The sequence below is a fragment of the Hemitrygon akajei genome, chromosome 4 (assembly GCF_048418815.1).
Source record: "Hemitrygon akajei chromosome 4, sHemAka1.3, whole genome shotgun sequence".
NCBI lineage: Eukaryota > Metazoa > Chordata > Chondrichthyes > Myliobatiformes > Dasyatidae > Hemitrygon > Hemitrygon akajei.
The window spans coordinates 176,436,791-176,463,733 of NC_133127.1; the positions used below are offsets into that span (position 1 = coordinate 176,436,791).

The following is a 26,943-nucleotide window of genomic DNA, read 5'->3' on the forward strand; positions in this document are numbered from 1 at the left end:
TTTAGGGAATAATGACAAGAAAAAAGTCTGTACATGTTCAGTACAGACGCAACCATTGTAGCTCTTCTGGGAACAGTGATGCCGCCTCGGCATCAGCCGATCCTGATTCTCCCGTGATCTTTAAGTTCTTGAGGCTGCAGCACTTTACATAGCTAGCCAGCTATCCCTTACTAGTTTTAAACTCCTTCCTCTTGCTCACAACACAAGTAGCAGACGAATAAGACCCGAGGGAAACAATGCCCAACTTCCGGGTTTTCCCGATCCACGATTGGTTGAATCCGTGCATGCGGAACCCACAGATAAGGAGCATCAACTGTACATTGTCGTGTTTTCCTTTCTGGAGCTTCTTGTTTCTCTGTATTTTGCCCTTTTTCTGCTGTTGACTAGCTTTGCATACTCTGCCAATGTGGCCCTGTTTGCCACAGTTTCTGCATTCTTTGTCTTTAAACCAACAGTTTTTCAGGTCATGTAACCTGTTCCCACAATGGTAACATTTCTTTCCTTCAATTCTGTTCAATGACATTTTATTTGTGGCATATTCCAGAGATTTTTGTTATATCTCGAAAGCACCCCGTGCCGCTAATTCCGTTGATATTGCAATGTTTAGCGCTTTCTTGAATGTAAGGTCTCTTTCACACAGAAGCTTTCTTCTGTGTGGTTTCACAGTGCATGCAACATACTAACCTGTCCCTCAATACGTCCGATAGTCCACCTTCAAATTGACAATGTTCTGATAACTTGGGCAATTCAGCACAATATTCAGAAATGCATTCATTTTTGCTCAGATTCTGTTTCTGAAATTTAAATCTTTCAGCAATGACCAGTGGTTTGGGGTTTAAGTGCTGTTGGAGATAATTTTTATCTCCCTTCTGGGGCAGGCAGCCCCTCAGCCCCTGGGGGTCAGCGCCGGCTGTGGTCTCAGCGGGATGTGTTGCGGCTCCGACTGTGTCTCTTGGTCTCCTGACGTTCCCGACCCCGGCTGTGCTCCCGCTTCCTTTCAGACTCGCAGCCTCGCTCTGCCTCCTTCTCCCGCTTCTTGGCTCGTTCCTTGCGCTCTTCTTCCGAGTGTCGTTATCAATTAAAACACGGCATTCCGATACGATGTAGGTTCATTAACTTCATCGCCAATTTGTTGTGTATGTGGCCTGTTTACCCAACAATGCTATTAATAAAAACACCGGAGATGAGAGCTAAGTTTCATGGTTCTTTACTGGTAGAATTGCATGCAATGACGTGTTACTAAAACATAAAGTAGTCCCTTATTATAATGTAGGCTCTATAGTACAGCCGACAACACTACATCGATTGGCCTTATCTCAAACAATAACAAGGTGGCCTACAGGGAAGAAGTCATCACCCAGACACAGTGGTGTCAAGAAAACAACCTCTCCCTCAATGTCACAAAAACAAAAGAGCTGGTTGTGGACTACATGAGGAAAGGAGACAGGCTAATTCCTATTGACATCAGTGGATCTGGGGCTGAGAGGATAAACAGCTTCAAATTCCTTGGCATCCACATCATCGAGGACCTCATGTGGTCTGTACACACCGGTTGTGTGGTGAAAAAGGCACAACCACGTCTCTTTCATCTCTTTTTTCCCATAGATGCTGCCTGGCCTGCTGAGGTCCTCCAGAATTTTGTGTGTGTTGTGAAGAATCTATTCCGTTTCCTGCCATTGTTGTCACTCATCTCTGACCTGTGCCAAACTTTAAGCACGCGGAGCACGTTCCTGCACACATTGTCAATTGTCATGTTTCCATGACAACACATTATACCCAGGATTTGTACATGAGGAGTTGAGAGAGCCATCATTATTGCCTGGGCATCATTCACACCACAGTCGATGTCTACGAGCAGCAACTTCTTTACCATCTTTGAGTAGAACCATAGAACACTACAGCACAGAAAACAGGCCATTCGGCCCTTCTAGTCTGTGCCGAATCTTTATTCCGCTACTTCCATTGACCTCCAGCCAGTCCATAACCCCTCCAGACCTCCCATCCATGTATCTATCCAATTTGTTCTTAAGACTTAAGAGTGACCCTACATTTACCATGTCAGATGGCAGCTCGTTCCACACTCCCACCACTCTCTGAGTGAAGTTCCCCCTAATGTTCCCCCTAAACCTTTCCCCTTTCACCCTAAAGCCATGTCCTCTTGTATTTATCTCTCCTAATCTATGTGGAAAGAGCCTACTTGCATTTACTCTGTCTATACCCCTCATAATTTTGTAAACCTCTATCAAATTCCCCCTCATTCTTCTATGCTCCAAGGAATAAAGTCCTAACCTGCTCAATCTTTACCTGTAACTCAACTCCTGAAGTCCCGGCAACATCCTAGTAAATCTTCTCTGCACTCTCTCAATCTTTCTGATATCCTTCCTATAGTTAGGTGACCAGAACTGCACACAATACTCCAAATTTGGCCTCACCAATGTCTTATACAACCTCACCATAACATCCCAACTCCTATACTCAATATTTTGATTTATGAATGCCAGGTTGCCAAAAGCCTTCTTTACAATCCTGTCTACCTGCGATGCCACTTTCAGGTAATTATGTATTTGAACTCCCAGATCCCTTTGTTCCTCCGAGTCTGAGAAGAAAAAGCACAGCGGCTGGGGCTGAGCATCTGAAGAGCTGCTGAAGCCCTGTGGTTACTGCTCCAGGTTCAACTTCGCAGAATATGCAAACTTGCAACCTTCCTAGTACAGTATTTGCCTGCCAGAGCATGGAAAGGAGCCACAATCACACACGTAGGCAGTCCCTGGCAGGGTTTATTGGATCGGGGCTAGGGGTGAGAAACCCTGCTCTGATAGCCTTGCCTAATGACGCTGGGGATATCGGAGTGCTGTAACTACTGAGACTAATCAGTTGGCACAGACTGAAGATCATATCAGAACAGGTCAAAGAACACTACAGCATGGAAATGGGTCCGTCAGTTATCTTTTTCGCGCCAAACTATTATTCAACATAATGCCATCTAATTGCACCTGGACCATAGTCCTCCATACCCCACCCACTGATGTACCTGTCCAAATTTCTCTTAAGTGTTGAAATCAAACTAGTATCTATCACTTCTGCTGGCAGCTCTTTCCACACTCACACCACCCTCAGAGTGAAGAAGTTCCCCCTCATGATCCCCTTAAACAATTCACTTTTCACCCTTAACCCATAACCCGTAGTTCTTGTCTCACCAACTTCATAAGTTTGTATATCCCAAATTCTCATTCTCCCACACCCCAGGGAATAAAGTCCTAACCTCTTCAACCTTTCCCTGTAACTCAGGGCCTCAAGTCTGGAAAACATCCTTGTAAATTTTCTCTGCACTCTTTCAATCTCACTGATAACTTTCCTATAGGTATGTGACCAGAACTGCCACAATACTCCAAATTAGGCCTCCCCAAGGGTTGATATCTGGAGCCAGAGGAGGGAGCAGAGGCAGATACAATCACTACCTTTAAGAGGTAGTAACAAACAAGATGTTGGAGGAATTCTGTGGGTCAGGCAGCATCTGTGAAGTGAAACGGATAGTTGATGTTCCCAGTATCGGACTGCTGTAACTGCTGAGACTGATCAGAGTGGTGTCAAGAAAACAATCTCTCCTTCAATGTCGCAAAAACAAAGGAGCTGGTTGTGGACTACAGGAGGAATGGAGACAGGCTAGCCCCGATTGACATCAGTGGATCTGAGGTTGAGAGTGTGAACAGCTTCAAGTTCCTCAGCATCCACATCACCGAGGATCTCACATGGTCTGTACACACCAGCTGTGTGGTGAAAAAGGCACAACAGCGCCTCCTTCACCTCAGACAGTTGAGGAAGTTTGGTATGGCCCCCCAAATCCTAAGAACTTTCTACAGGGGCACAACTGAGAGCATCCTGACTGGCTGCATCACTGCCTGGTATGGGAACTGTACTTCCCTCAATCGCAGGACTCTGCAGAGAATGGTGCGGACAGCCCAGCACATCTGCAGTTGTAAACTTCCCACTATTCAGGACATTTACAAGGACAGATGTGTAAAAAGGGCCTAAAGGATCATTGGGGACCTGAGTCACCCCAACCACAAACTGTTCCAGCTGGTACCATCCGGGAAACGGTACCACAGCATAAAAGCCAGGACCACCAGGCTCCAGGATGGCTTCTTCCACCAGGCCATCAGACTGATGAACTCACGCTGACTTGAGTGTACTCTGTATTACATTGACTGTTCTATTTATTATAAATTATTATATATTACTATGATTGCACATTTAGATGGAGACGTAACAAAGATTTTTACTCCTCATATATGTGAAGGATGTAAGAAATAAAGTCACTTCAATTCACTTCACTTTCTCTGCTACAGTAACACTGTATTCTGTTTATTTTTCCTTTCTCTACTACTTGATGTATGAAATGATCTGTGTGGATTGAGTGGATAATGAAAGCTGTTTTCACTTAATCTCAGCACATGTGACACTAACAAGGCAACTACCAATCATATAACCATATAGCCATATAAAAATTACAGCACGGAAACAGGCCATCTTGGCCCTTCTAGTCCATGCCGAACACTTACTCTCACCTAGTCACACTGACCTGCACTCAGCCCATAACCCTCCATTCCTTTCCTGTCCATATACCTATCCAATTTTTTCTTAAATGACAAAATTGAACCTGCCTCTACCACTTCTAGTGGAAGCTCATTCTACACAGCTACCACTCTCTGAGTAAAGAAGTTCCCCCTTGTGTTACCCCCAAATTTTTGCCTCTCAACTCTCAACTCTTGTCCTCTTGTTTGAATCTCCCCTACTCTCAATGGAAAGGCCTATCCACGTCAACTCTATCTCCCTCATAATTTTAAATACCTCTATCAAGTCCCACCTCAACCTTCTATGCTCCAAAGAATAAAGACCTAACTTGTTCAACCTTTCTCTGTAATTTAGGTGCTGAAACCCAGGTAACATTCTAGTAAATCTCCTCTGTACTCTCTCTATTTTGTTGACATCTTTCCTGTAATTCGGTGACCAGAACTGAACACAATACTCTAAATTTGGCTGCACCAATGCCTTGTACAATTTTAACATTACATCCCAACTCCTATACTCAATGCTCTGATTTATAAAGGCCAGCATACCAAAAGCTTTCTTCACCACCCTATCCACATGAGATTCCACCTTCAGGGAACTATGCACCATTATTCCCAGATCACTCTGTTCTACTGCATTCCTCAATGCCCTACCATTTACCATGTATGTCCTATTTTGATTAGTCCTACCAAAATGTAGTACCTCACACTTATCAGCATTAAACTCCATCTGCCATCTTTCAGCCCACTCTTCTAACTAGCCAAAATCTCTCTGCAAGCTTTGAAAACCAACTTCATTACCCACAACGCCACCTATCTTAGTATCATCTGCATACTTACTAATCCAATTTACCGCCCCATCATCCAGATCATTAATGCATATGACAAACAACAATGAACCCAGTACGGATCCCTGAGGCACACCACTAGTCACCAGCCTCCAACCTGACAAACAGTTATCCACCACTACTCTCTGGCATCTCCCATCCAGCCACTGTTGAATCCATTTTACGACTTCAATATTAATACCTAACAATTGAACCTTCCTAACTAACCTTCCATGTGGAACCTTGTCAAAGGCCTTACTGAAGTCCATATAGACAACATCCACTGATTTACTCTCGTCAACTTTCCTCGTAACCTCTTCAAAAAATTCAATAAGACTTGTCAAACATGACCTTCCACTCACAAATCCATGTTGACTGTTCCTAATCAGACCCTTCTATCCAGATACTTATATATACCATCTCTAAGAATATTTTCCATTAATTTACCCACCACTGATGTCAAACTTACAGGCCAATAATTGCTAGGTTTACTCTTAGAACCCTTTTTAAACAATGGAACCACATGAGCAATATGCCAATCCTCTGGCACCATCCCTGTTTCTAATGACATTTGAAATATTTCTGTTAGAGCCCCTGCTGTTTCTACACTAACTTCCCTCAAGGTCCTAGGGAATATCCTGTCAGGACCCGGAGACTTATCCACTTTTATCTTCCTTAATAGCGCCAGTACTTCCTCCTCTTTAATCGTCATAGTTTCCATAACTACCCTACTTGTTTCCCTTACCTTACACAATTCAATATCCTTCTCCTTAGTGAATACCAAAGAAAAGAAATTGTTCAAAATCTCCCCCATCTCTTTTGGCTCCGCACATAGCTGTCCATTCTGATTCTCTAAGGGACCAATTTTATCCCTCACTACCCTTTTGCTATTAATATAACTGTAGAAACCCTTTGGATTTATTTTCACCTTACTTGCCAAAGCAACCTCATATCTTTTTTTAGCTTTTCTAATTTCTTTCTTAAGATTCTTTCTACATTCTTTATATTCCTCGAGCACCTCATTTACTCCATGCTGCCTATATTTATTGTACATCTCTCTCTTTTTCTGAACCAAGTTTCCAATATCCCGTGAAAACCATGGTTCTCTCAAACTTTTAACCTTTCCTTTCAACCTAAAAGGAACATAAAGATTCTGTACCCTCAAAATTTCACCTTTAAATGACCTCCATTTCTCTATTACATCCTTCCCATAAAACAAATTGTCCCAATCCACTCCTTCTAAATCCTTTCGCATCCCCTCAAAGTTAGCTTTTCTCCAATCAAAAATCTCAACCCTGGGTCCAGTCCTATCCTTCTCCATAATTATATTGAAACTAATGGCATTGTGATCACTGGACCCGAAGTGCTCCCCAACACATACCTCCTTCACCTGACCTATCTCATTCCCTAACAAGAGATCCAACACTGCCCCTTCTCTAGTTGGTACTTCTATGTATTGCTGCAAAAAACTATCCTGCACACATTTTACAAACTCCAAACCATCTAGCCCTTTTACAGTATGGGCTTCCCAGTCTACATGTGGAAAATTAAAATCTCCCACAATCACAACCTTGTGCTTACTACAAATATCTGCTATCTCCTTACAAATTTGCTCCTCCAATTCTCGCTCCCCATTAGGTGGTCTATAATATACCCCTATAAGTGTTACTACACCTTTCCCATTCAATTCCACCCAGATAGTCTCCCTAGACGAGCCCTCTAATCTATCCTGCCAAAGCACCGCTGTAATATTTTCTCTGACAAGCAATGCAACACCTCCCCCTCTTGCCCCTCCGATTCTATAACACCTGAAGCAATGAAATCCAGGAATATTTAGTTGCCAATCACACCCCTCCTGAAACCATGTTTCACTAATAGCTACAACATTATATTTCCAGGTATCAATCCATGCTCTAAGCTCATCCACCTTTCTTACAATGCTCCTAGCATTAAAATAGATGCATTTAAGAAACTTTCCACCTCTTACTCTCTGTTTATCATTAATGGTGCAAACAACTTTATTATCTCTTTCTTCCTTCTCCCCTACATCTTCAGTCTGAGCACTCCCCTTCTCTGTCACCTGCCTATCCTCCCTCACACTCTGTCTACTAGCTTTCTCTATTTGTGAACTAACCTCCTCTCTCCTAATCTCTTCAATTTGATTCCCACCCCCCAACCATTCTAGTTTAAAGTCTTCCCAGCAGCCTTCGCTAATCTCCCCGATAGGATTCAAGTGCAACCTGTCCTTTTTGTACAGGTCACACCTGTCCCAAAAGAGGTCCCAATGATCCAGAAACTTGAATCCCTGCCCCCGCTCCAATCCCTCAGCCATGCATTTATCCTCCACCTCATTCCATTCCTACTCTCACTGTCGCGTGGCACAGGCAGTAATCCTGAGATTACTACCTTTGTAGTCCTTCTTCTTAACTCCCTTCCTAACTCCCTATAGTCTCCTTTCAGGACCTCTTCCTTTTTCCTACCTATGTCATTGGTACCTCTATGTACCACAACCTCAGGCTCCTCATCCTCCCGCTTCAGGATATCTTGGACATAATCAGAAACATCCCAGACCCTGGCACCAGGGAGGCAAACTACCATCCGGGTTTCCTGACTGTGTCCACAGAATCGCCTGTCTGACCCCCTAACTATAGAGTCCTGTATTACTACTGCCTTCCTCTTCCTTTCCCTATGCTTCTGAGTTACAGGGTCGGACTTTGTGCCAGAGGCACAGCCAGTGTTGCTTCCCCTGGGTAGGCTGTCTCCCCCAACAGTACTCAAACAGGAGTACTTATTGTCAAGGGGTACACCACTGGGGTACTCTCTAGTTCCTGACTCTTCCCCTTCCCTCTCCTAACTGTGACCCACTTGTCTGCCTCCTGTGGCCCCGGTGTGACCACCTGCCTGTAACTCCTCTCTATCACCTCCTCACTCTCCCTGACCAGACGAAGGTCATCGAGCTGCATCTCCAGTTCCCTAACACGGTCCCTTAGGAGCTGCAGCTCGGCGCACCTGGCGCAGATATGGACATCCGGGAGGCTAGGAGACTCCAGGACATCCCACATCCGACACTGAGAACAACAAGCTGTCCTCACACTCATAATTCCCCCTTTTCTCAAATAACAGGAAAAACTGAAACATAAACCTACCTTGCCTCGCCTGTTTCCGCCTAAGCCCGTTGAGCCAAAGCCCTTAAGCCTTCACTCTGCTCCCGGCTCACTCCGCTGCCCTCAAATGATTCTGCCCGCTGTATAAAGCTGTGTTCCTTTTAAATCTTCTGTGCTTCACTGCCTGACATCACACGCCTGTGCAGTCCCACCTCTCTTAACTCCAATGAGAAGAAGAAAAAATCAAATTGGCTCCCGCCGCACTCATGCTCCGATTTTCAGTCTTCCTTCTCCAAATTAATCACCTTGTGCTATTAAACATTGCCTCATCTTCTCTATGTTTTCCAATCTTTAGATAGCCAAATGGAAAAGAAGCTGTTGATCTTAGACATTGACGTTGGGGTGGATGACGCCCAGGCAATGATATTGGCTCTTGCAGCTCCGAACATTGAAATCCTGGGAATAACCTGTACTCACGGAAACACGAGCATCGAAAACGTGTGCAGGAACGTGCTGCGAGTCCTGAAATTGTGTAACAGGATGGAGGTATGTGGTGAAGAGATCCGGGGACGGTGGCTCTGTACTTAACAACAACTCTGTCCAAGGGAGAAAAAATTATAACCTCTTAAAACAGGAGTTCCCAACTTGGGGTGCACGGACCCCTCAGTTAATAGTAAGGCTCTATAGCATAGAAAAGGTTGGGAACCCTTGCTCTTAAAGTAGCTCCTCCAGATACCATTTACACTCTCCTGCTTATAATTATAATGTGGTTAACCTGTGCAAGGCTAGATTTGATCAATACCATGTGTATTTGGTGTAATAAATATAATAATGGCTCATTTACCATTCCCTTCATTAACTTCCACACTACTGATGCCAGGCTGACCAGCCTGAAGTTCCTCGCTTTGGTATTGACATTAGTGTTGTAGATATTGATGAGTATAGCCAGGACATGCACTCATGGAATTTGGTAGAAGAAATTAAAGGGTTGACTATTTTCTAAATGGAGAGAAGATACAAAAAACTGAGGTGCAAAAGGATTTGGAGGTCCCTGTGCAGGATCCCCTAAAGGTTAATTTGCAAGTTGAGTCTGTGGTGAGGAAGGCAAATGCAACGTTAGCATTCATTTCAAGAGGACTAGAGTATAAAAGCAAGGATGTAATGCTGAGACTTTATAAAGCACTGGTGAGGCCTCACTTGGAATATTGTGAGCAGTTTTGGGACACTTATCTTAGAAAGGATGTGCTGAAACTGGAGAGGGTTCAAAGGAAGTTCACGAAAATTATTCCAGGATTGAGCATCTTGTCATATGAAGAGCGTTTGATGGCTCTGGGACTGTATTCGCTGGAATTCAGAAGAATGAGGGATGACCTCATTGCAACTATCGAATGGTGAAAGACCTTGATAGAGTGGATGTGGAGAGGATCTTTCCTATAGTGGAGAGTCTAAGACCAGAGGACACAGCCTCAGAAAAGAGGGGCATCTTTTCAGAACGAAGATGAGGAGGAATTTCTTTAGCCAGAGAGTGGTGAACCTGTGGGATTATTTGTCACAGGCAGCTGTGGAGGTCGATTATTTATGTATATTTATGGCAGTGGTAGATAAATTCTTGATTTGTCAGGGCCTGAAGGGATATGGGGAGAAGGCAGGAGACTGGGGCTGAGAGGAAAATTGGATCAATTTTCCTATGTCTTATGGGATTATGGAGATGTACTTATAATAACTCTGCTGTAAGTGGTTATTTTTAAACTACTTTTTATTTAAAGAATTAGATTTTTTTCCCCAGCATTTACTTCTCACTGCCCTTTCCTCTTGTCTAGTTGACAAAGTGAATAGAGGCCTTTCAGTTTGAAATGGCACTGGTGAAGTTCAGTGACTACTTGTGGTGGCAAATAAAACAAGGAAACAATTAAATACTTTATTAATCATATGCTTTCTGGTAAGAGATCACTGCAAACAATAACTTGCCTGTTGAAGCTGAGCTTTTGAACTGCCTGTACAACCTGGCATGTTTGCGGTGGGGACTGAGGTCTCGAAGGTGCAGGACGGTTGCGGTGTGGTGCGTACAAACTGAATCAAGGTGGCAGGGTCCAGGCTGGAGAGCAGGGAACATGCCAATGTTTGGCTGGCACGGACTTGGAGGCAATTCGATTCGGCAGAACTGAGGTGAGGAGAGTGGAGGGAATGCAGCGTCGAGGTGGTAGGGCCCAGACCTGGGACACAGCCAAGGTTTGATTGATTTAAATGCCCAGCCGAACTGAAAAAGTTGAGTATGGCCCAAATTGTAGTGGCCGGGCAATGACCTGAGAGCATATCAAAGCGGTGGGGCCTGGATCCAAGAGCAAGGTGGTAGGACGGTTTAAGTACCAGGCCAGATTGAAAAGGTTAGTGTGTCGGTTAGTGTGAGGCGAGGCCCGGGCCAGTTCACCTGGTTGCACTGTGACTTTTACTCGACCCTGCACTGAACTCCACCTTGCTGCTCCAGGAGCTTCACTCGTCTCTGCACTGAGCTTCAGCTGTGGCCTGCAACCATCATAGTGTGGACTCACTTCAGTCTGAATGCTGTTTGCTTACTTTTATTGGTTGCATAGTTTTTCTCTCTCTGCACTTTGGGTTTTCACTGGCTTCTCTTGTTTTAATGGATTCTGTTTGGTTTCTTTGTTTTGTAGCTGCCTGTAAGGAGATGGATCTCAAGGTTGTATAAAGTATACATACTTTGATCATTAATGTACTTGGTATTTTTGAAATTTGGAAGGGAGTTGTAGCAATGGGCTTGGTCCTTAACCATCTGACAAAGTGTGAAAATAGTATCACTCACCCCCTGGAGGATGAGTTCTTGACTTTTGTTGATAGGCTCACTCAGGGAAATGTTGCTGAATACCAGTCAGAGGACCGGACAGTAGCTATTTTATAAATCAGACAACATTTTACAACTCATATTGATTACATGCCATTGAAGAAAAAAAAAATTCTCGGCATGTGTACAAGTATGATGAGGTAAAGAACAATGAGAATCTTGCTTTTGGGGCATCATAGGCTTGCAGGTACAGACAACACACAGAATAAAAAATATCTATAAATTATAGCTAAAATTATACCATACAGACTGTGCAAACAGAACCTTCCCCCAGCACCTGCCAGCTTGTACTCCTCCTCCACCCCTCATCTTCTTAATTTGCCATTAGTCCCATTCCTTTCCAGTCCTGAAGAAGGATCCTGGCCCGAGGCGTTGACTGTTAATTCCCCTCCATAGATGCTGAGTCCCTCCAGCATGCCATGTGTGTTGCTATGCAAGAAGAAAACCTTAATGCAACAAAAAAGACAAAGTCAAAGGCAAGTCCATGGTAGTGCTAGAGATGATCACTAGTGGTCCATTACTGAGGTAGGATTAAGATAATGCAAGTCTTCACCTGCTTGAAATTTCATTATTGTTAGTGAGTAAGGTACAGGATGCACAAGCAATGTATCTGAATGGTCTTTCTCTATTCCCTTTAGAACAGAGATGATGAGGAAATTCTTTAGCCACAGGGTGGTAATCTATAGAATTCATTGCCATAAACAACTGTGGGGGCCAAGTCATTGGGTGCATTTAAAGCAGAGGTTGATAGGCTCCTGATTAGTCAGGGCATCGCAGGGTACAGGGGGAAGGAAGGAGAATGGTGTTGAAAGGGATAATAAATCATGATGGAATGGCAGAGACCTGATGGGCTGAATGGCCTAGTTCTGCTCCTATTTCTTATAGTCTTATGGTTGCCCATGTGTACACAGATTCCCGTCTACCGTGGGTCAGCCACCTCTCTCCTGGGTGTAGCCCATTATGATGAAGCTTACCATGGGCAGGATGGTATGGGTGATGTTCCGGACCCCGACGCTCCAGGCCTGGAACACATAAAGTCTGAACACGCGGTGAATGCCATGATACGGATGGCTAACGAACATCCCGGTCAGGTGAGCTATGCCGATAATCAGGAAAGCAAGCCTTGGTGGTCAGTGAAACCTAGTACAGTTACAGGTTCAAGTTCAAGTTCAACATTAGAAACATAGAAAAACATACAGAACAATACAGACCCTTTGGCCCACAAAGCTCTGCCGAACATGTCCCTGCCTTAGAAGTACCTAGGCTTTACCCATAGCCCTCTATCTTTCTAAGCTCCATGTAGCCATCCAGAAGTCTCTTAAAAGACCCTACCGTTTCTGTCTCCACCACCGTCACCGGCAGCCCATTCCACACACTCACCACTCTGCGTAAAAAAAAGCAAAAAAAACCAACTTACCCCTGACATTTCCTCTGTACTTACTTCCAAGCACCTTAAAATTGTGCCCTCTCGTGCTAGCCATTTCAGCCCTGGAGAAAAAGCCTCTGACTATCCACACGATCAATGCCTCTCATTATCTTATACCCCTCTATCAGGTCACCTTTCATCCTCCGTCGCTCAAAGGAGAAAAGGCCGAGTTCACTCAACCTAGTCTCATAAGGCATGCTCCCCAATCCAGGCAACATCCTTGTCAATTTCCTCTGCACCCTTTCTATGGTTTCCACATCCTTCCTGTAGTGAGGAGACCAGAACTGAGCACAGTACTCCAAGTGGGGTCTGACCAGGGTCCTATATAGCTGCAACATTACCTCTTGGCTCTTAAACTCAATCCCACAATTGATGAAGGCCAATGCACCTTATGCCTTCTTAACCACAGTCAACCTGCGTAGCAGCTTTGAGTGTCCTAAGGACTCGGACCCCAAGATCTCTCTGACCCTCCATACTGCCAAGAGTCTTACCATTAATACTATAGTCTGCCATCATATTTGACCTACCAAAATGAACCACCTCACACTTATCTGGGCTGAACTCCATCTGCCACTTCTCAGCCCAGTTTTGCGTCCTATCAATGTCCCGTTGTAACCTCTGACAGCCCTCCACATTATCCACAACACCTCCAACCTTTGTGTCATCAGCAAATTTACTAACCTATCCCCCCACTTCCTCATCCAGGGTCCCAGAGCAGATCCCTGAGGCACACCACTTGTCACCGACCTCCATGCAGAATATGACTCGTCTACAGCCGTTCTTTGCCTTCTGTGGGCGAGCCTGCTCTAGATCCATAAAACCTTGGATCCTATGCCTCCTTACTTCCTCAATAAGCCTTGCATGGGGTACCTTATGAAATGTCTTGCTGAAACTCATATACACTACATCTATGGCTCTACCTTCATCAATGTGCTTAGTCACATCCTGCCTTTGACAAAGCCATGCTGAGTATTCCTAATCATAATATGCCTCTCCAAATACTCATAAATCCTACCTCTCAGGATCTTCTCCATCAACTCACCAACCACTGAAGTAAGACTCACTGGCCTATAATTTCCTAAGCTATCTCTACTCCCTTTCTTGAATAAGGGAACAACATCTGCAACCCTCCAATCCTCTGGAACCTCTCTCACCCTCATTGATGATGCAAAGATCATCACCAGAGGCTTAGCAATCTCCTCCGTCACTTCCCACAGTAGCCTGGGGTACATCCTGTCCGGTCCCAGTGACTTATCCAACTTGATGCTTTCCAAAAGCTCCAGCACATCCTCTTTCTTAATATTTACATTCTCAAGCTTTTCAGTCCACTGTAAGTCACCCCTACAATTGCCAAGATCCTTTTCCGTAGTGAATACTGAAGCAAAGTATTCATTAAGTACCTCTGCTATTTCCTCTGGTTCCATACACACTTTTCCATTGTCACACTTGATTGGTCCTATTCTCTCACGTCTTATCCTCTTGCTCTTTACATACTTGTAGAAAGCCTTGGGGTTTTCCTTAATCCTGTCTCCAAGGCCTTCTCATAGCCCCTTCTGGCTCTCCTAATTTCATTCTTAAGCTCCTTCCTTCTAGCCTTATAATCTTCTAGATTATATAGTTTTCTAGTTTTTTGAACCCTTCGTAAGATCTTCTTTTCTTATTGGCTAGATTTACAACAGCTTTTGTGCACCACAGATCTTGTACTCTACCATCCTTTCCATGTCTCATCGGAATATACCTACTAAGAACACCACACAAATATCCCCTGAACTTTTGCCACATTTCTTCGGTATGTTTCCCTGAGAACATCTGTTTCCAATTTATGCTGCCAAGTTCCTGCCTGATAGCCTCACAGTTCCCCTTACTGCAATTAAACGTTTCCCTAACTTATCTGTTCCTATCCCTCTCCAATTAATTGTCATTCAGCCATACACATCTGTACAGCTAAATGAAACAGCTTTCCTCTGGAGCCAATGTGTAAAACACAGTATATACATTCACACACAGCACATACAGTCACAAAATAATAGTTGCGTAAATCCCTGGTGGCATGGCCTGAAGATTTGATGGTGCATGGGATGTTGTTCTGGAGCCATGTTTCTGCAGGAACAAGGACGCAGCAGTTCCTCATCTCCCGCAGCTGCAGACGAAGACAATCCAGCTTGTCTTCCATGCAGCAAGCACTAGAGATCAGCACTGATGAAAGAGTTGACCTGCAGAAACAAGTTCTCCCCAAGCTACAAACACCCCGACCTATTGTATATGCACCTCATACATACGAACAAGCATTTGGGAGATGGGCAGGATGGATTTGATGGCTGCTGTCTAAGTCCAAGCATCTTCTGCAGGTGTGAACAAAATATTTCCACGTGCCTTCCCTTGACAAGAGCCACAACAGTGGGCTGGGTCAAGCTAAGCAGAGGTGGGAGTGCTGAGCAGGTTCACTTGTTCAATCTTGGGCTCAGTGAGGCCAGCAAATGGAAGAGAGTGACTGAGAGAATCTATACATAGTGATGCTTCTGTTTATGGCCACCACAAACTCATTATAGCCATACTTCTTTAGGAAAAAAAACTTTCCGAAACTATAGATGAGCTGACAAGTTGCAGGTAAATTATTGTTTTGATACTGGAGTTATATTTAACAACAGATTTTTGCATTAGCTGAGTAGATTAAATTGTGGCAAATAATAATGTTTGTTAAGGTGCTGCAATGTGTTGGAAATGTTTTCAAATATTCTGGCAGATTTTTATTCAAATGGTAAATTCGTTCTCCATAAAAGGACAGAAACAATACATATTTAGCTGCTACAACACTATTTCACTTCAGCAGAATACAGGGTTCTTGGCAATGTAGAGGAGCAGAGAGATCTTGGGCCCACATAGTGTGTTGGCCCTCACTGGTTGGGGTTTTGGGTTTAAGAGCCATGAGGTAATGTTGTAGCTCTATGAAATCCTGGTTTAGACCACACTTGGAATAAATAGTGTGTTCAGGTCTGGTTGCCTCATTACGGAAAGGCTGTGGAAGCTTTAGAGAGTGTGCAGTGAGATTTAACCAGGATGCTGAATGGATTGGAGAGCATGTTATTAGATAGGTTGAGTGAACTAGGGATTTTCTCTTTGTAACCAAGGAGAATGAGAGATGACTTCACAGAGATGTAAAAATGATAAGAGGTATAGATCGAATGAACAGCCAGAGAATTTTCCTAGGGTGGAAATGGCTAATACAAGGGGGCATAATTTTAAGGTGCTTAAAGGAGTATGGGGGATGTCAGAGGTACTTTTTTTTTACACAGAGATTGGTTGGTGTATGGAATATGCTGCCGGGATGGTGGTAGAGGCAGGTAATTAGAGCCATCTAAGAGACTCTTTGTTAGGCACATGGGTGACAGATAAAAGGGGGAATATGTGGGAGGGAAGGGTTAGATTGACCTTAGAGTAGGCTATAATGTTGGCACAATATCATCAGCTGAAGGTCCTGTACTGTGCTATAGTGTTCTTATGTTCTTCCCTTCTTGTAGGTCAGTCTTGTTGCTATTGGACCCCTGACCAACGTTGCCCTGGCTGCCAAAATGGATCCCACTTTTCCCACAAAGCTGAAGAGTTTGCACATCATGGGGGGAAACATGGAAGGTATGTCGTGTAGCCTGATTACTGCTCTCTCTGAGGGAACACTGACTTAATCAACTGCTCACCTTCCAACTGGAACATTACAGCTTTCTGCATTCAGCAACTTCAGACAACAAGCACTTTCAACATTCTCACTTCAGACCCCATTAACATTCCTAGAATATTGAACACAGAAGACTGCAGCATAGTACGTGCCCTTTGGCCCATAGTGTGGTGCCAACCTGTTAACCCACTCTAAGACCAATCTAACCCTTCCCACCTACATAACCCTCTATTTTCCTATTATCCATGCACCTATCTCAGAGCTTCTCAAATACCCCTAAAATATCTGCCTGTACCACCACCTCTGGCAGGGTGTTTGAAGCATCCTATGTAAAGAAGTCAGCTGGTGGCGCAGTGACATCAGCGCCAGACTCCGGAACAGAGGTTCCAGGGTTCAAATCCATTTGGGCCATTCCCGATTACGCTTTCCATCCGTGCCGGGTTGAGGGTTGAGCTCGCAACCCAACCTCGTAAAAATGAAGAAAAATACCGTGAAATGTCTGTGTGAGGAGTGGCGCGCCACACAGTCTTTTGTTCCGCACCTTGTAAGGCATGAAGACGCCCGATGCTGGCCTCTCATCATCATCATCATCATATGTAAAGAACTTAGTTCTGACGTCCCCCTTTTACTCTCCACTAATCACCTTTAAATCATGCCACTTGTATTCGCCATATTTGCCCTGGGAAAAAGTCTTGGTTATCCACTCCATCTATGCCTCATCATTTTATACACCTCTATCAAGTCATCTCTCATCCACCATCGCTCCAAGGAGAAAACCCCTAGCTCACACAACCTATCTCCATAAAGACATGCTCTCTAGTCCAGGTACATCCTGGTAAATCTCGTCTGCACCCTTTCTAAACCTTCCACACCCTTGTGTCTAGAACCGAACACAATATTCCAAGTGGTCTAACCAGGATTTGATAGAGTTGCAACATTATCTTACAGCTCTTGAACTCAGTCCAACTAAAGAAGGTGTACGGTGTGTTGGCCTTCATATCAACCCTATCAACTTGCATAGCAACTCTGAGGGATCTATGGATATGGACCCCAGGATCACTCTGTTCCTACACCCTGCCAAAAATCCTGCCATTTACCCTGTATTCTGCCTTCAAATTTGATTTTATGTTTGCTTTATGGACAGCTTCTTCCCTTCTGCCATCAGATTTCTGAACCCACAAATACGAGCACACTGTTCCTCTTTTGCACTGTTTATTTTATTTTATCTTATGGTAACTTTTCATATTTTGCACTGCACAGTTGCCTCAAAACAACAAATCTCACAGCATAAATCAGTAATAGTAAACCTGAATCTGATGTGACTTGCCTCCTGAAGCACCAAAATCTCTCCCCCATCAATAAGGCACATATCCTGAGCACGAGACAATATTTTCCACTTGTTTGGATGAATACAACACCAACAACTTTTGAAAAGCTCAATATCATGCAGGAAAATTCCAGTTGACTGGCCTATGTTGACCAGCCTAAACTTTCACTCCACTACTGCAGTTTTACACCTTTTGCACAACAGATTGCAACTATTCCCCCAGGCAATTTCAAAGGCACAGTGCCCATAAAAATATTAACCCCCTTGAAAATGTTCATGTTTTATTGTGTTTACAACATTGAATCACGTGGACTTAATTTGGCTTTTTTGACACTGATCAACAGGAAAAGACTCTTTCATGTCAAAGTGAAAACTGATCTTTACAAAGTGATCTAAGTTAATTACAAATATAAAACACAAAATAATTGATTGCATAATTACTCACCCCTTCCAGTCAGTATTTAGTAGAAGCACCTTTGGCAGCAATTACAGCCTTGAGTCTGTGTGGATCGGTCTCTGTCAGCTTTCGACATCAGGACACTGCAAATTTTCCCTTTTCTTTACAAAACTGCTCAAGCTCTGTCAGATTGCATGAGAATCTGAGTGAACAGCCCTTTTCAAGTCCAGCCACAAGTTCTCAATTGGATTGAGGTCTGGACTCTGACTTGGCCACTTCATGACTCCTTTGTTGTTTTTAAGCCATTCCTATGTAGCTTTACCATAGAACACTACAGCACAGTACAGGCCCTTCAGCCCTCCATGTTGTGCCGACCCATATAATCCTTAAAAAGTACTAAACCCACACTACCCCATTTTTCTTTCATCCATGTGCCTGTCCAAGAGGCTCTTAAATACCCCTAATGTTTTAGCCTCCACCACCATCCCTGGCAAGTCATTCCAGGCACTCATAACCCTCTGTGTAAAAAAACTTACCCCTGATGTCTCCCCTAAACTTCCCTCCCTTAATTTTGTACATATACCCTCTGGTGTTTGCTATTGGTGCCCTGGGAAACAGGTACTGACTATCCACCCTATCTATGCCTCTCATAATCTTGTAGACCTCTATCAAGTCCCCTCTCATTCTTCTACGCTCCAAAGAGAAAAGTCCCAGCTCTGCTAACCTTGTTTCATATGACTTGTTCTTCAATCAAGGCAACAGCCTGGTAAATCTCCTCTGCACCCTCTCCATAGCTTCCACATCCTTCCTATAATGAGGTGACCAGAATTAAACAAGTGTGGTCTCACCAGAGATTTATAGAGTTGCAACATGACCTCTCTACTCTTGAACTCAATCCCCCGTTAATGAAGCCTAGCATCCCATAGGCCTTCTTAACTACCCTATCAACCTGTGCAGCGACCTTGAGGGATGTATGGATTTGAACCCCAAGGTCCCTTTGTTCATCCACACTCTTAAGTAACTGACCATTAATCCACTTTGGCATTAGCTTTGGCTTATGCTTGGAGTCATCCTGCTGGAAAACAGATCTTCTCCCAAGTCACAGTTCTCTTGCAGACTGATCAAGTTTTCCGCTAGGATTTCCCTGTAATTTGCTGCATTCATTTTATCCTCCACCTTCACAAGCCTTCCAGGGCCTGCTGCAGTGAAACATCCCCACAGCATGACGCAGCCAACACCATGCTTCACAGTAGGGATGGAGTGAAGTGTTTGGCTTATGCCAAACATAGTGGCGCCTGATGGCAAAAACTCAATTTTAGTTTCATCAAACCATAGAACCTTCTTCCAGCTGACTTCAAAGTCTCCCACGTGCCTTCTGGCAAGCGCTAGCTGAGATTTCATGTGCATTTTTTTCAACAGTGGTTTTCTCTTTGCCACTCTCCCATAAATCTGTAACTGGTGATGCACCCGGGCAACAGTTGTTGTTTGTGCAGTCTCTCCCATTTCAGCCACTGAAGCCTTTAACTCCTCCAGATTTGTCATAGGTCCCTTGGTGGCCTCCCTCGCTAATCCCCTTCTTGTACAGTCACTCAGTTTTTGAGGTCAGCCTACTCTAGGCAGATTTACAGCTGTGCCATATTCTTTCCATTTCTTGATGATTGACTTAACTGTGCTCCATGAGATACTCTTGGAAATTTTCTTGTAGCCATTTCCTGACTTCTGCATTTCAATAACCTTTTCACCTCAAAGCCATCAATTCTGTCATCCAGGTCATTGACATAGAACGTAAAAAAAATGGCCCCAACAGATTCCTATAGAGCACCACCAGTCATCGTCAGTCAACCAGAAAAGGTTCCCTTTATTCCTACGTTTTGCCTCTTGCCAATCAGCAATGCTTTATCCATGGTAATATCTTTCCTGTAATACCATGGTCTCTTAACTTGTAAAGCAGCCTCATGTGTGGCTCCTTGTCAAAGGCCTCTGAAAATCCAAGTACACCACATCCACTGATTCTCCTTTGTTTATCCTTCTTGTTACTTCTTCAAAGAATTCCACCAGGTTTGTCAGGCAAGATTTTCCCTAAAGGAAAACATGCTGACTATGGCCTGTTTTAACATGTGCCTCCAAGTACCCTGAAACCCCATGCTTAGCAATTGACTCCAACATCTTCCCAACCACTGAGGTTAGACTAGCTTTCTTCTGCTTGTCTTCCTCCTTGAAGAGGGAGTGACATTTGCAATTTTACATTCCTCCGGAACCATGCCACCAATTGATTCATAAAAGATCATTACAAGTGCCCCCACAATCTCTTCAGCCACTTCTTCGGAATCTGGGATATATACCATCTGGTCCAGGTGATGTATCTATCTTCAGATCTTTCAGTTTCTCAAGAACCATCTCCCTAATAACTTCACACACTTCTGCCCCTGACACTTGTGACAGCTGCATACTGCTAGTGTCTTACGCAGTGAAGACTGATGCAATATATTTATTCATTTCATCTACTATTTCCTTGTCCACCATTACTAACCTCTCCAGGATTATTTTCCAGTGGTCTGATATCTACTGTCACCTCTCTTTTACACTTCATATACTTGAAGAAACTTTTGGTATCCTCTTTAATATTATTGGCTAGCTTACCTTTTTATTCAATCTTTTCCTTCTTTATGAATTTTTTTACTTACCTTCTGTAAAAGCTCCCACTAATGTTGGCTCTATTATATGCCCTCTCCTTGGCTTTTATGTTGGCTTTGACTTCTCTTGTCATCCAAGGTTGTATATTCCTGCCTTTAGAATACTTCTTCCTCTTTGGGATGTATACATTCTGTGCTTCCGAGTTGCTCCCAGAAATACCAGCCACAGCTGGTCATCCCTGCTGGTGTTTCTTTTCAACCAGTTTTGGCCAACTCCTCTCTCATGCCTCTGTAGTTCTCTTTACTCCACTGTAATACTGATACATCTGACTTTGGTTTCTCCTTCTCAAATTGCAGGGTGAATTCAATCATATTATGATCATTTGCCCCTTAGGGTTTCTTTACCTTCAGTGCTCTAATGAATTCCAGTTCATTACACAACACACAATCCAGAATAGCTGAAACCCTAGTGGGCTCAACCACAAGCTGCTCTAAAAAGTCATCTCATAGGCATTCTGGAAATTCCAGCACCAACCTGATTTTCCCAATCTACCTGCATATTAAAACTCTCCCATGACTATTGTAACATTGTCTTTTTGGCATGCATTTTCTATCTCGTGTTGTAATTTGTACACCACATCTTTACTACTGTTTTGGGGTCTGTATATAATTCCCATCAAGTCTTTTTACCCTTGCATTTCCTGAGCCCTGCCCACAATTCAACACCTTCTGATCCGATGTCACCTCCTTCTAGTGATTCCATTTCATTTTTTTACCAACAGAGCCACTCCATCCCCTCTGCCTACCTGCCTGTCCATTTGATACAACATACATCTTTGGACGATGAGCTCCCTGCTGTAATCTTCTTTCAGTCAGAATTTAGTGATACCCACAATGCCAATCTGTAACTGTGCTACGAGTTTATTTACTTTATTCTGAATACTGCATGCATTCAAATATAACACCTTAAGTCCTGTATTGATCACCCTTTTCAATTTTGTCCACCTTTTACATTGTAACTCATCCTGCTGACTGCAATTTTGCCCTATTGTCAGCCTCTCTTTACTAGCACTCTCTCTACATAATGCCTGTTTGTAATCCAACCACCTTATCCTCAGCCTATTATTGCCAAATTAGTTTAAATCCTCCTGAACAGCTCTAGAAACCCTGTCTGCAAGGATATTTATCCCCCTCGGGTTCAGGTGTAACCCATCCCTTTTGTACTGACCGTACCTTCCCCAGAAGAGGGGCATCCGTCTGGGCCAGATGCTGTCCACGTGTTCACCCTCCTGGCCTTCGAATCTGAAATCAAAGGATCATCAGTGGCTGGAGGAGTTGATAAAGGCCCTTCTTTGGCTTAGTTGTTGGAGAAGGACAGCTAACCTTGCCAGATCCTGAAAATTGATTTTAAGAAATCAATAATGGTGTGTTATGTCAATAATTTATATTTAAGTATGAATTCTATTGCTTTACTTTCAGCCAAAGGGAACGTGAATGTCTGCAGTGAGTTTAACTTTAACTCAGACGTGGAGGCAGCCTCTATTGTCCTGAGCCACTTTACTTGTCCCACCTACATTGCCACCTGGGAATACTGCCTTCGCCACATCCTGCCCTGGGTGAGTTGCTGTGGCATTTGGGGCAGGGAAGCTTACTGCTTATGTTTTCAGCCAGTATTCCAGAGGCAAGGTTACCGACCCAGGGACTGAGTTAGAAGCTCGCCGTGACTGCAAGCAAGTTTGATTCAGATTCACAATCAAATTTATTTATCACATGCTTCATGCACTTGACAGATTAGAAGAATGGGCCAGAAAGTGGCAAATGAAATACATTGTTGGAAAATGCACGGTCATGCACTTTCATAGTAGAAATAAATGTGCAGACTATTTTCTAAATGGAGTGAACATCCAAAAATTCTGAGATGCAAAGGGACTTGGGAGCCCTTGTGCAGAACACCCTAATGGTTAACTTATAGATAGAGTCAGTGGTGAGGAAGGCATATGCAATGTTAGCATTCTAGAATACAAGAGCAGGGATATGATGCTGGGGCTTTATAAGGCACTGGTGAGGCCTCAGCTTGAGTATTGTGAACAGTTGGGCTCCTCATCTTAGAAAAGATGTGCTGGCATTGGAGAGGGTTCAGAAGGGGTTCACAAGGATGATTCCAGGAATAAAAGGTTATCATATGAGGAACATTTAAAGGCTCTGAGTCTGTACTCACTGGAATTTAGAAAGATGAGAGGGGATCTCATTGAAACCTTTCCAACGTTGAAAAGCCTGGACAGAGTAGATGTAGAAAGGATGTTTCCCATGGTGGGGAGCCTAGGACAAGAGAGCACACAGCCTTAGGATAGAGGAGAGTCCACTTAAAACAGATGTGGAGAATTTTTTCTTCCAGAGGGTGGTGAATTTGTGAAACTTGTTACCACAGGCAGCTGTAGAGGCTAGGTTGTTGGGTGTATTTAAGGCAGAGCTAGATAGGCTCTTGATTGGACATGGCATCAAGGTTAGGGGCAAGAAGGCTGGGAGTGGGGCTGAGGAGGGGGAAAAAGGATTAGGCATGATTGAATGGCAGAACAGACTTGATGGGCCAAATGGCCTAATTCTGCTCCTATGTCTTATGTCTTACGAAAGCATACTCTTCATGTCCATTCTATCTAGGCCTTTCAATATTTGATAGATTTCAATGACATCCCCACCTCATTCTTCTAAGCTCCAGCAAGTTCAGTTCTAGGGCCATCAAATGCTCCTCACTCCTCATACATTAACCAAGATGGACGTCATGAAGGCAGCTGGCCCATGAAAACACAATTTCTCTTCTAAGTCACACATCATCCTAATTCCGTAATATGTTGCTAAGTCTAAACCCTGAAACACCCTGTCTACATGAATATAGAAGTACCTTCTTCAAGAGGAAGCCGGCTGGTGGCTTAGTGGCGTCAGCACCGGACTTCAGAGCAAAGGCTCTCAAGTTTGAATCCAGCCGGCTCCCTCGCACGCTTTCCATCCGTGCTGGGTTGAGCGTCGAGCCAGCAACCCGGCCTCGTAAAAACAAGAAAGCCTGCTAAAAAAACACCGTCACGACGGTGTCCCGATGACTCCACCTGGAGTTAAGGCAGAATCTCAATAGGCATGTGGAAGAAAAATTATTAGCAAGCTGTCACAACATGATAGGTTGTGTGTTATACGATATGGAAGCTTCAGGGAAGGGAACATAGGAGATTTACTAGGGTTCCTTATGAAGTAAAGGAAGTCAAGTCAAGTCACTTTTATTGTCATCTCGACCATAACTGCTGGTACAGTACCTGGTAAAAATGAGACAACATTTATCAGAACCATGGTGTTACATGACACAGTACAAAAACGACACTGAACTACGTAAAAAACAACACAGAGAAAAAAAACACACAACAACTAATGTCAATGTCTTATGAGGAAAGGCTGAGTGAGCTAGAGTGAAGGAGGATGAGAGGTGACTTGATAGAGTACAAGATGATGAGAGGCATAGATCATGTGGATAGACAGAGAATTTTTCCCAGGGCAGAAATGGCTAATACAAGGGGGCATAATTTTAAGGTGATTGCAAGGAAGTATATCAAGGATGTCAGAGGGAATTTTTTTTTTTTGCATAGAGAGTGGTAGATGTGTGGAATGCCCTGATGTTAGGGGCAGATACATAAGAGGCATTTAAGAGGCATGAATGATAGAAACATGGAGTGCTATGTAGGAAGGAAGGGTTGGATTGATATTAGAGTAGATTAAAAGATCAGCACAACATCGCGGGCTGAAGGTTTTGTACTGCGCTGTACGTTCTACATTGTACATTTTCATTAACTGCAGGACTTCTATGACAAGCTGATGAATCAAGATGGTGAAAAGGCTCAGTTCATGAAGAAGATATTTGAGCATACTGTAAAATTTAGCAAAAGTGATGAAGGAAGGAAGCAACATTATTTTGGAAGTGGCTTTTTGTCCTGTGATTCCTATGCGATGGCTGCCGTGATCGATGATTCGGTGGTGACAGAAAGCATTCAGTACGGGGTTACGGTGGAAATGAACGGATCACTGACCAGAGGCATGATGGTTGTGGATACTCTCAATGCCCTGAAGCTTAAACACAAGGCTGTCATCTTTCTGAAATGTGATATGGAAAAGTATAAGCAGCTGCTGATGAACGCACTGAAATAAGGTGCAATGTATCTCAAACCAAAGTAGAGAAAGCTAGCATTTACAAGTAATTATGATGCAAATGTTGACTTTTGATTTATTATAGCATTAATGGTGTGTTGATACCTCAAAAGCTTGAGTGAAATTGATGGTTTATTCAACGCTTACAATAATTAAAATAAAAGATTGAGTAGTTGTTGTGGAGATTTGATCACCTTCTGCAAAAGAGAAATATTTGCGTAGAACTTACCTGAGGGATTGAAATAGAAGCTGTGGGTAAAATGGAATAGAGATGACATTCTTGTCACATACATTCCCCGCATCTCACTGCTGTCTCTGAAAACAAAGCCTGCATTTAATCATTTTGTTACCTCCACTGTTAACCCTTCCAATACCACACTGGCTGCCATCCTGACTCTTGTCACCATTAACTTAAGTAAGAAGCAGAATCAGGTCTGTAATCACTGAATAGGTCATGAAATCTGTTGTTTCGCAGTAGCAGTACAGTGCAAAACATAAAAATTACTACAAGTTACAAAAATTAATAAATAGTGCAAAAGAGAAATAGTGAGTAGTGTCCATGGGTTCATGGCTGGTTCAGATGTCTGATGGTAGAGAGGAAGAGGCTGTACCTAAAACATTGTGTGTGGGTCTTCAGGCTTCTGTACTTCTTTCCCAATGGTAGTAATGAGAAGAGGGTGTACCCCGGATTGTGAGGGTCCTTCTTGAGGCACCACCTGTTGAAGATGTCCTCACTGGTGGGGAGGTTTGTGCCCATGATGGAGCTGGCAGGATCTTCTTCTGATCCTGTCCATCATAACACGCTATGATGGGACCAGTCAGAATGTTGTCCACTGTACATCTGTACACCAAATTTTTGGTGACATACCAAATCTCCTCAAACTCCTAATGAATTAGAGGTGCCAGTGTGCCTTCTTTGTGACTGCACCCAAGTGTGGGGGCCAGGATAGATTCTCTGAGAAGTTAATGTCCAGGAACTTGAAGCTGCTCACCCTTTCCATTGTTGACCCCTTGATGAGGATTGGTGTGTGTTCCTCTGACTTCCCTTTCCTGATGTCCACAGTCAATTCCTTAGACCTACTGATATTGAATGTGAGGCTGTTTTTGCGACACCACTTAGCCTCACTCCTGTGCACCTCCTCATCACCATCTGAAATCCTGCCAACATTGGTGACATCAGCAAATTTATAGATGGTATGTGCGCTATGCCAAGTCACACAGTCATGAGTGTAGAGAGAGTAGAGCTGTTCGCTAAGCATGCAACATCTCCTTGACTGTCGGCAAGGAGATGTTATCAACAATCTGCACTGAATGTGGTCTTCTGATGAGGAAGCCAAGGATCCAGGTGCCATGGGAGGTACTGGGGCCTCTCCCTGCCAAATGCTTCTTTTGAAGCAACTCCCTGCCAAATGTTGTCTCCCTATCAGCTTGTGGTTATTGGTACATCAGCTCTTCAGTTTCAATACCTTTACCTACATGTCCTTCCCTCACTCACCGCCTTCGAGGCTGCAATATTCTCTACCTTGGTCACCTGCACCGCCCCGCAAACTGTTGCAGCACTGTGAGGCCCATGCGCTCTAGAGGTCCCTTCCTAAACCCCTCCACTCACTCACTCTCCTTCCTCCCTTGCGGGGATATTAATGTCCATCTTATATCCTGTGTGGCCAGTACTTTCTTCATGTTATAAAGGACATATATCACTGTCATTAAGATGATTAATCGGCTCGAGGTACATATTGTTTTGAGCAGAGATTTCAATTTCAAAGTCATGCTATTAAATCTCCACAACAAGACCAATATTGGGAAATAACCTGCATTTATGCTGATAATGGGAAACTATAACCTATAAAAATAGACTTTGCTTTTACTGAAGGTGATGCATTCTACTGAACTCATATTGTAACTGGCACAGAAATACTTTCTAAATCCAAAGAAAATAAATGTAGCAT

General features: G+C 43.6%; 1 protein-coding gene across 1 annotated transcript; it reads left to right on the top strand.

The window, feature by feature from the left end:
* The first annotated feature begins 8,862 nt into the window (after positions 1–8,862).
* Positions 8,863–24,994, top strand: LOC140726987 (nucleoside hydrolase-like). Its single transcript, XM_073044083.1, has 5 exons — positions 8,863–9,045; positions 12,268–12,447; positions 16,301–16,412; positions 22,289–22,425; positions 24,647–24,994. The coding sequence occupies exons 1-5, from the start codon at positions 8,863–8,865 to the stop codon at positions 24,992–24,994; spliced, it is 960 nt and encodes a 319-aa protein (XP_072900184.1).
* The last annotated feature ends 1,949 nt before the right edge of the window (positions 24,995–26,943 follow it).

Bases quoted from the DNA above. Each gene is read 5' to 3' on its own strand.
- LOC140726987 (XM_073044083.1), top strand. From the start codon at position 8,863: ATGGAAAAGAAGCTGTTGATCTTAGACATTGACGTTGGGGTGGATGAC. The intron at 12,448-16,300 runs GTGAGCTATGCC...CCCTTCTTGTAG, and splicing joins CTAACGAACATCCCGGTCAG to GTCAGTCTTGTTGCTATTGG. The intron at 16,413-22,288 runs GTATGTCGTGTA...CTTTACTTTCAG, and splicing joins CATGGGGGGAAACATGGAAG to CCAAAGGGAACGTGAATGTC.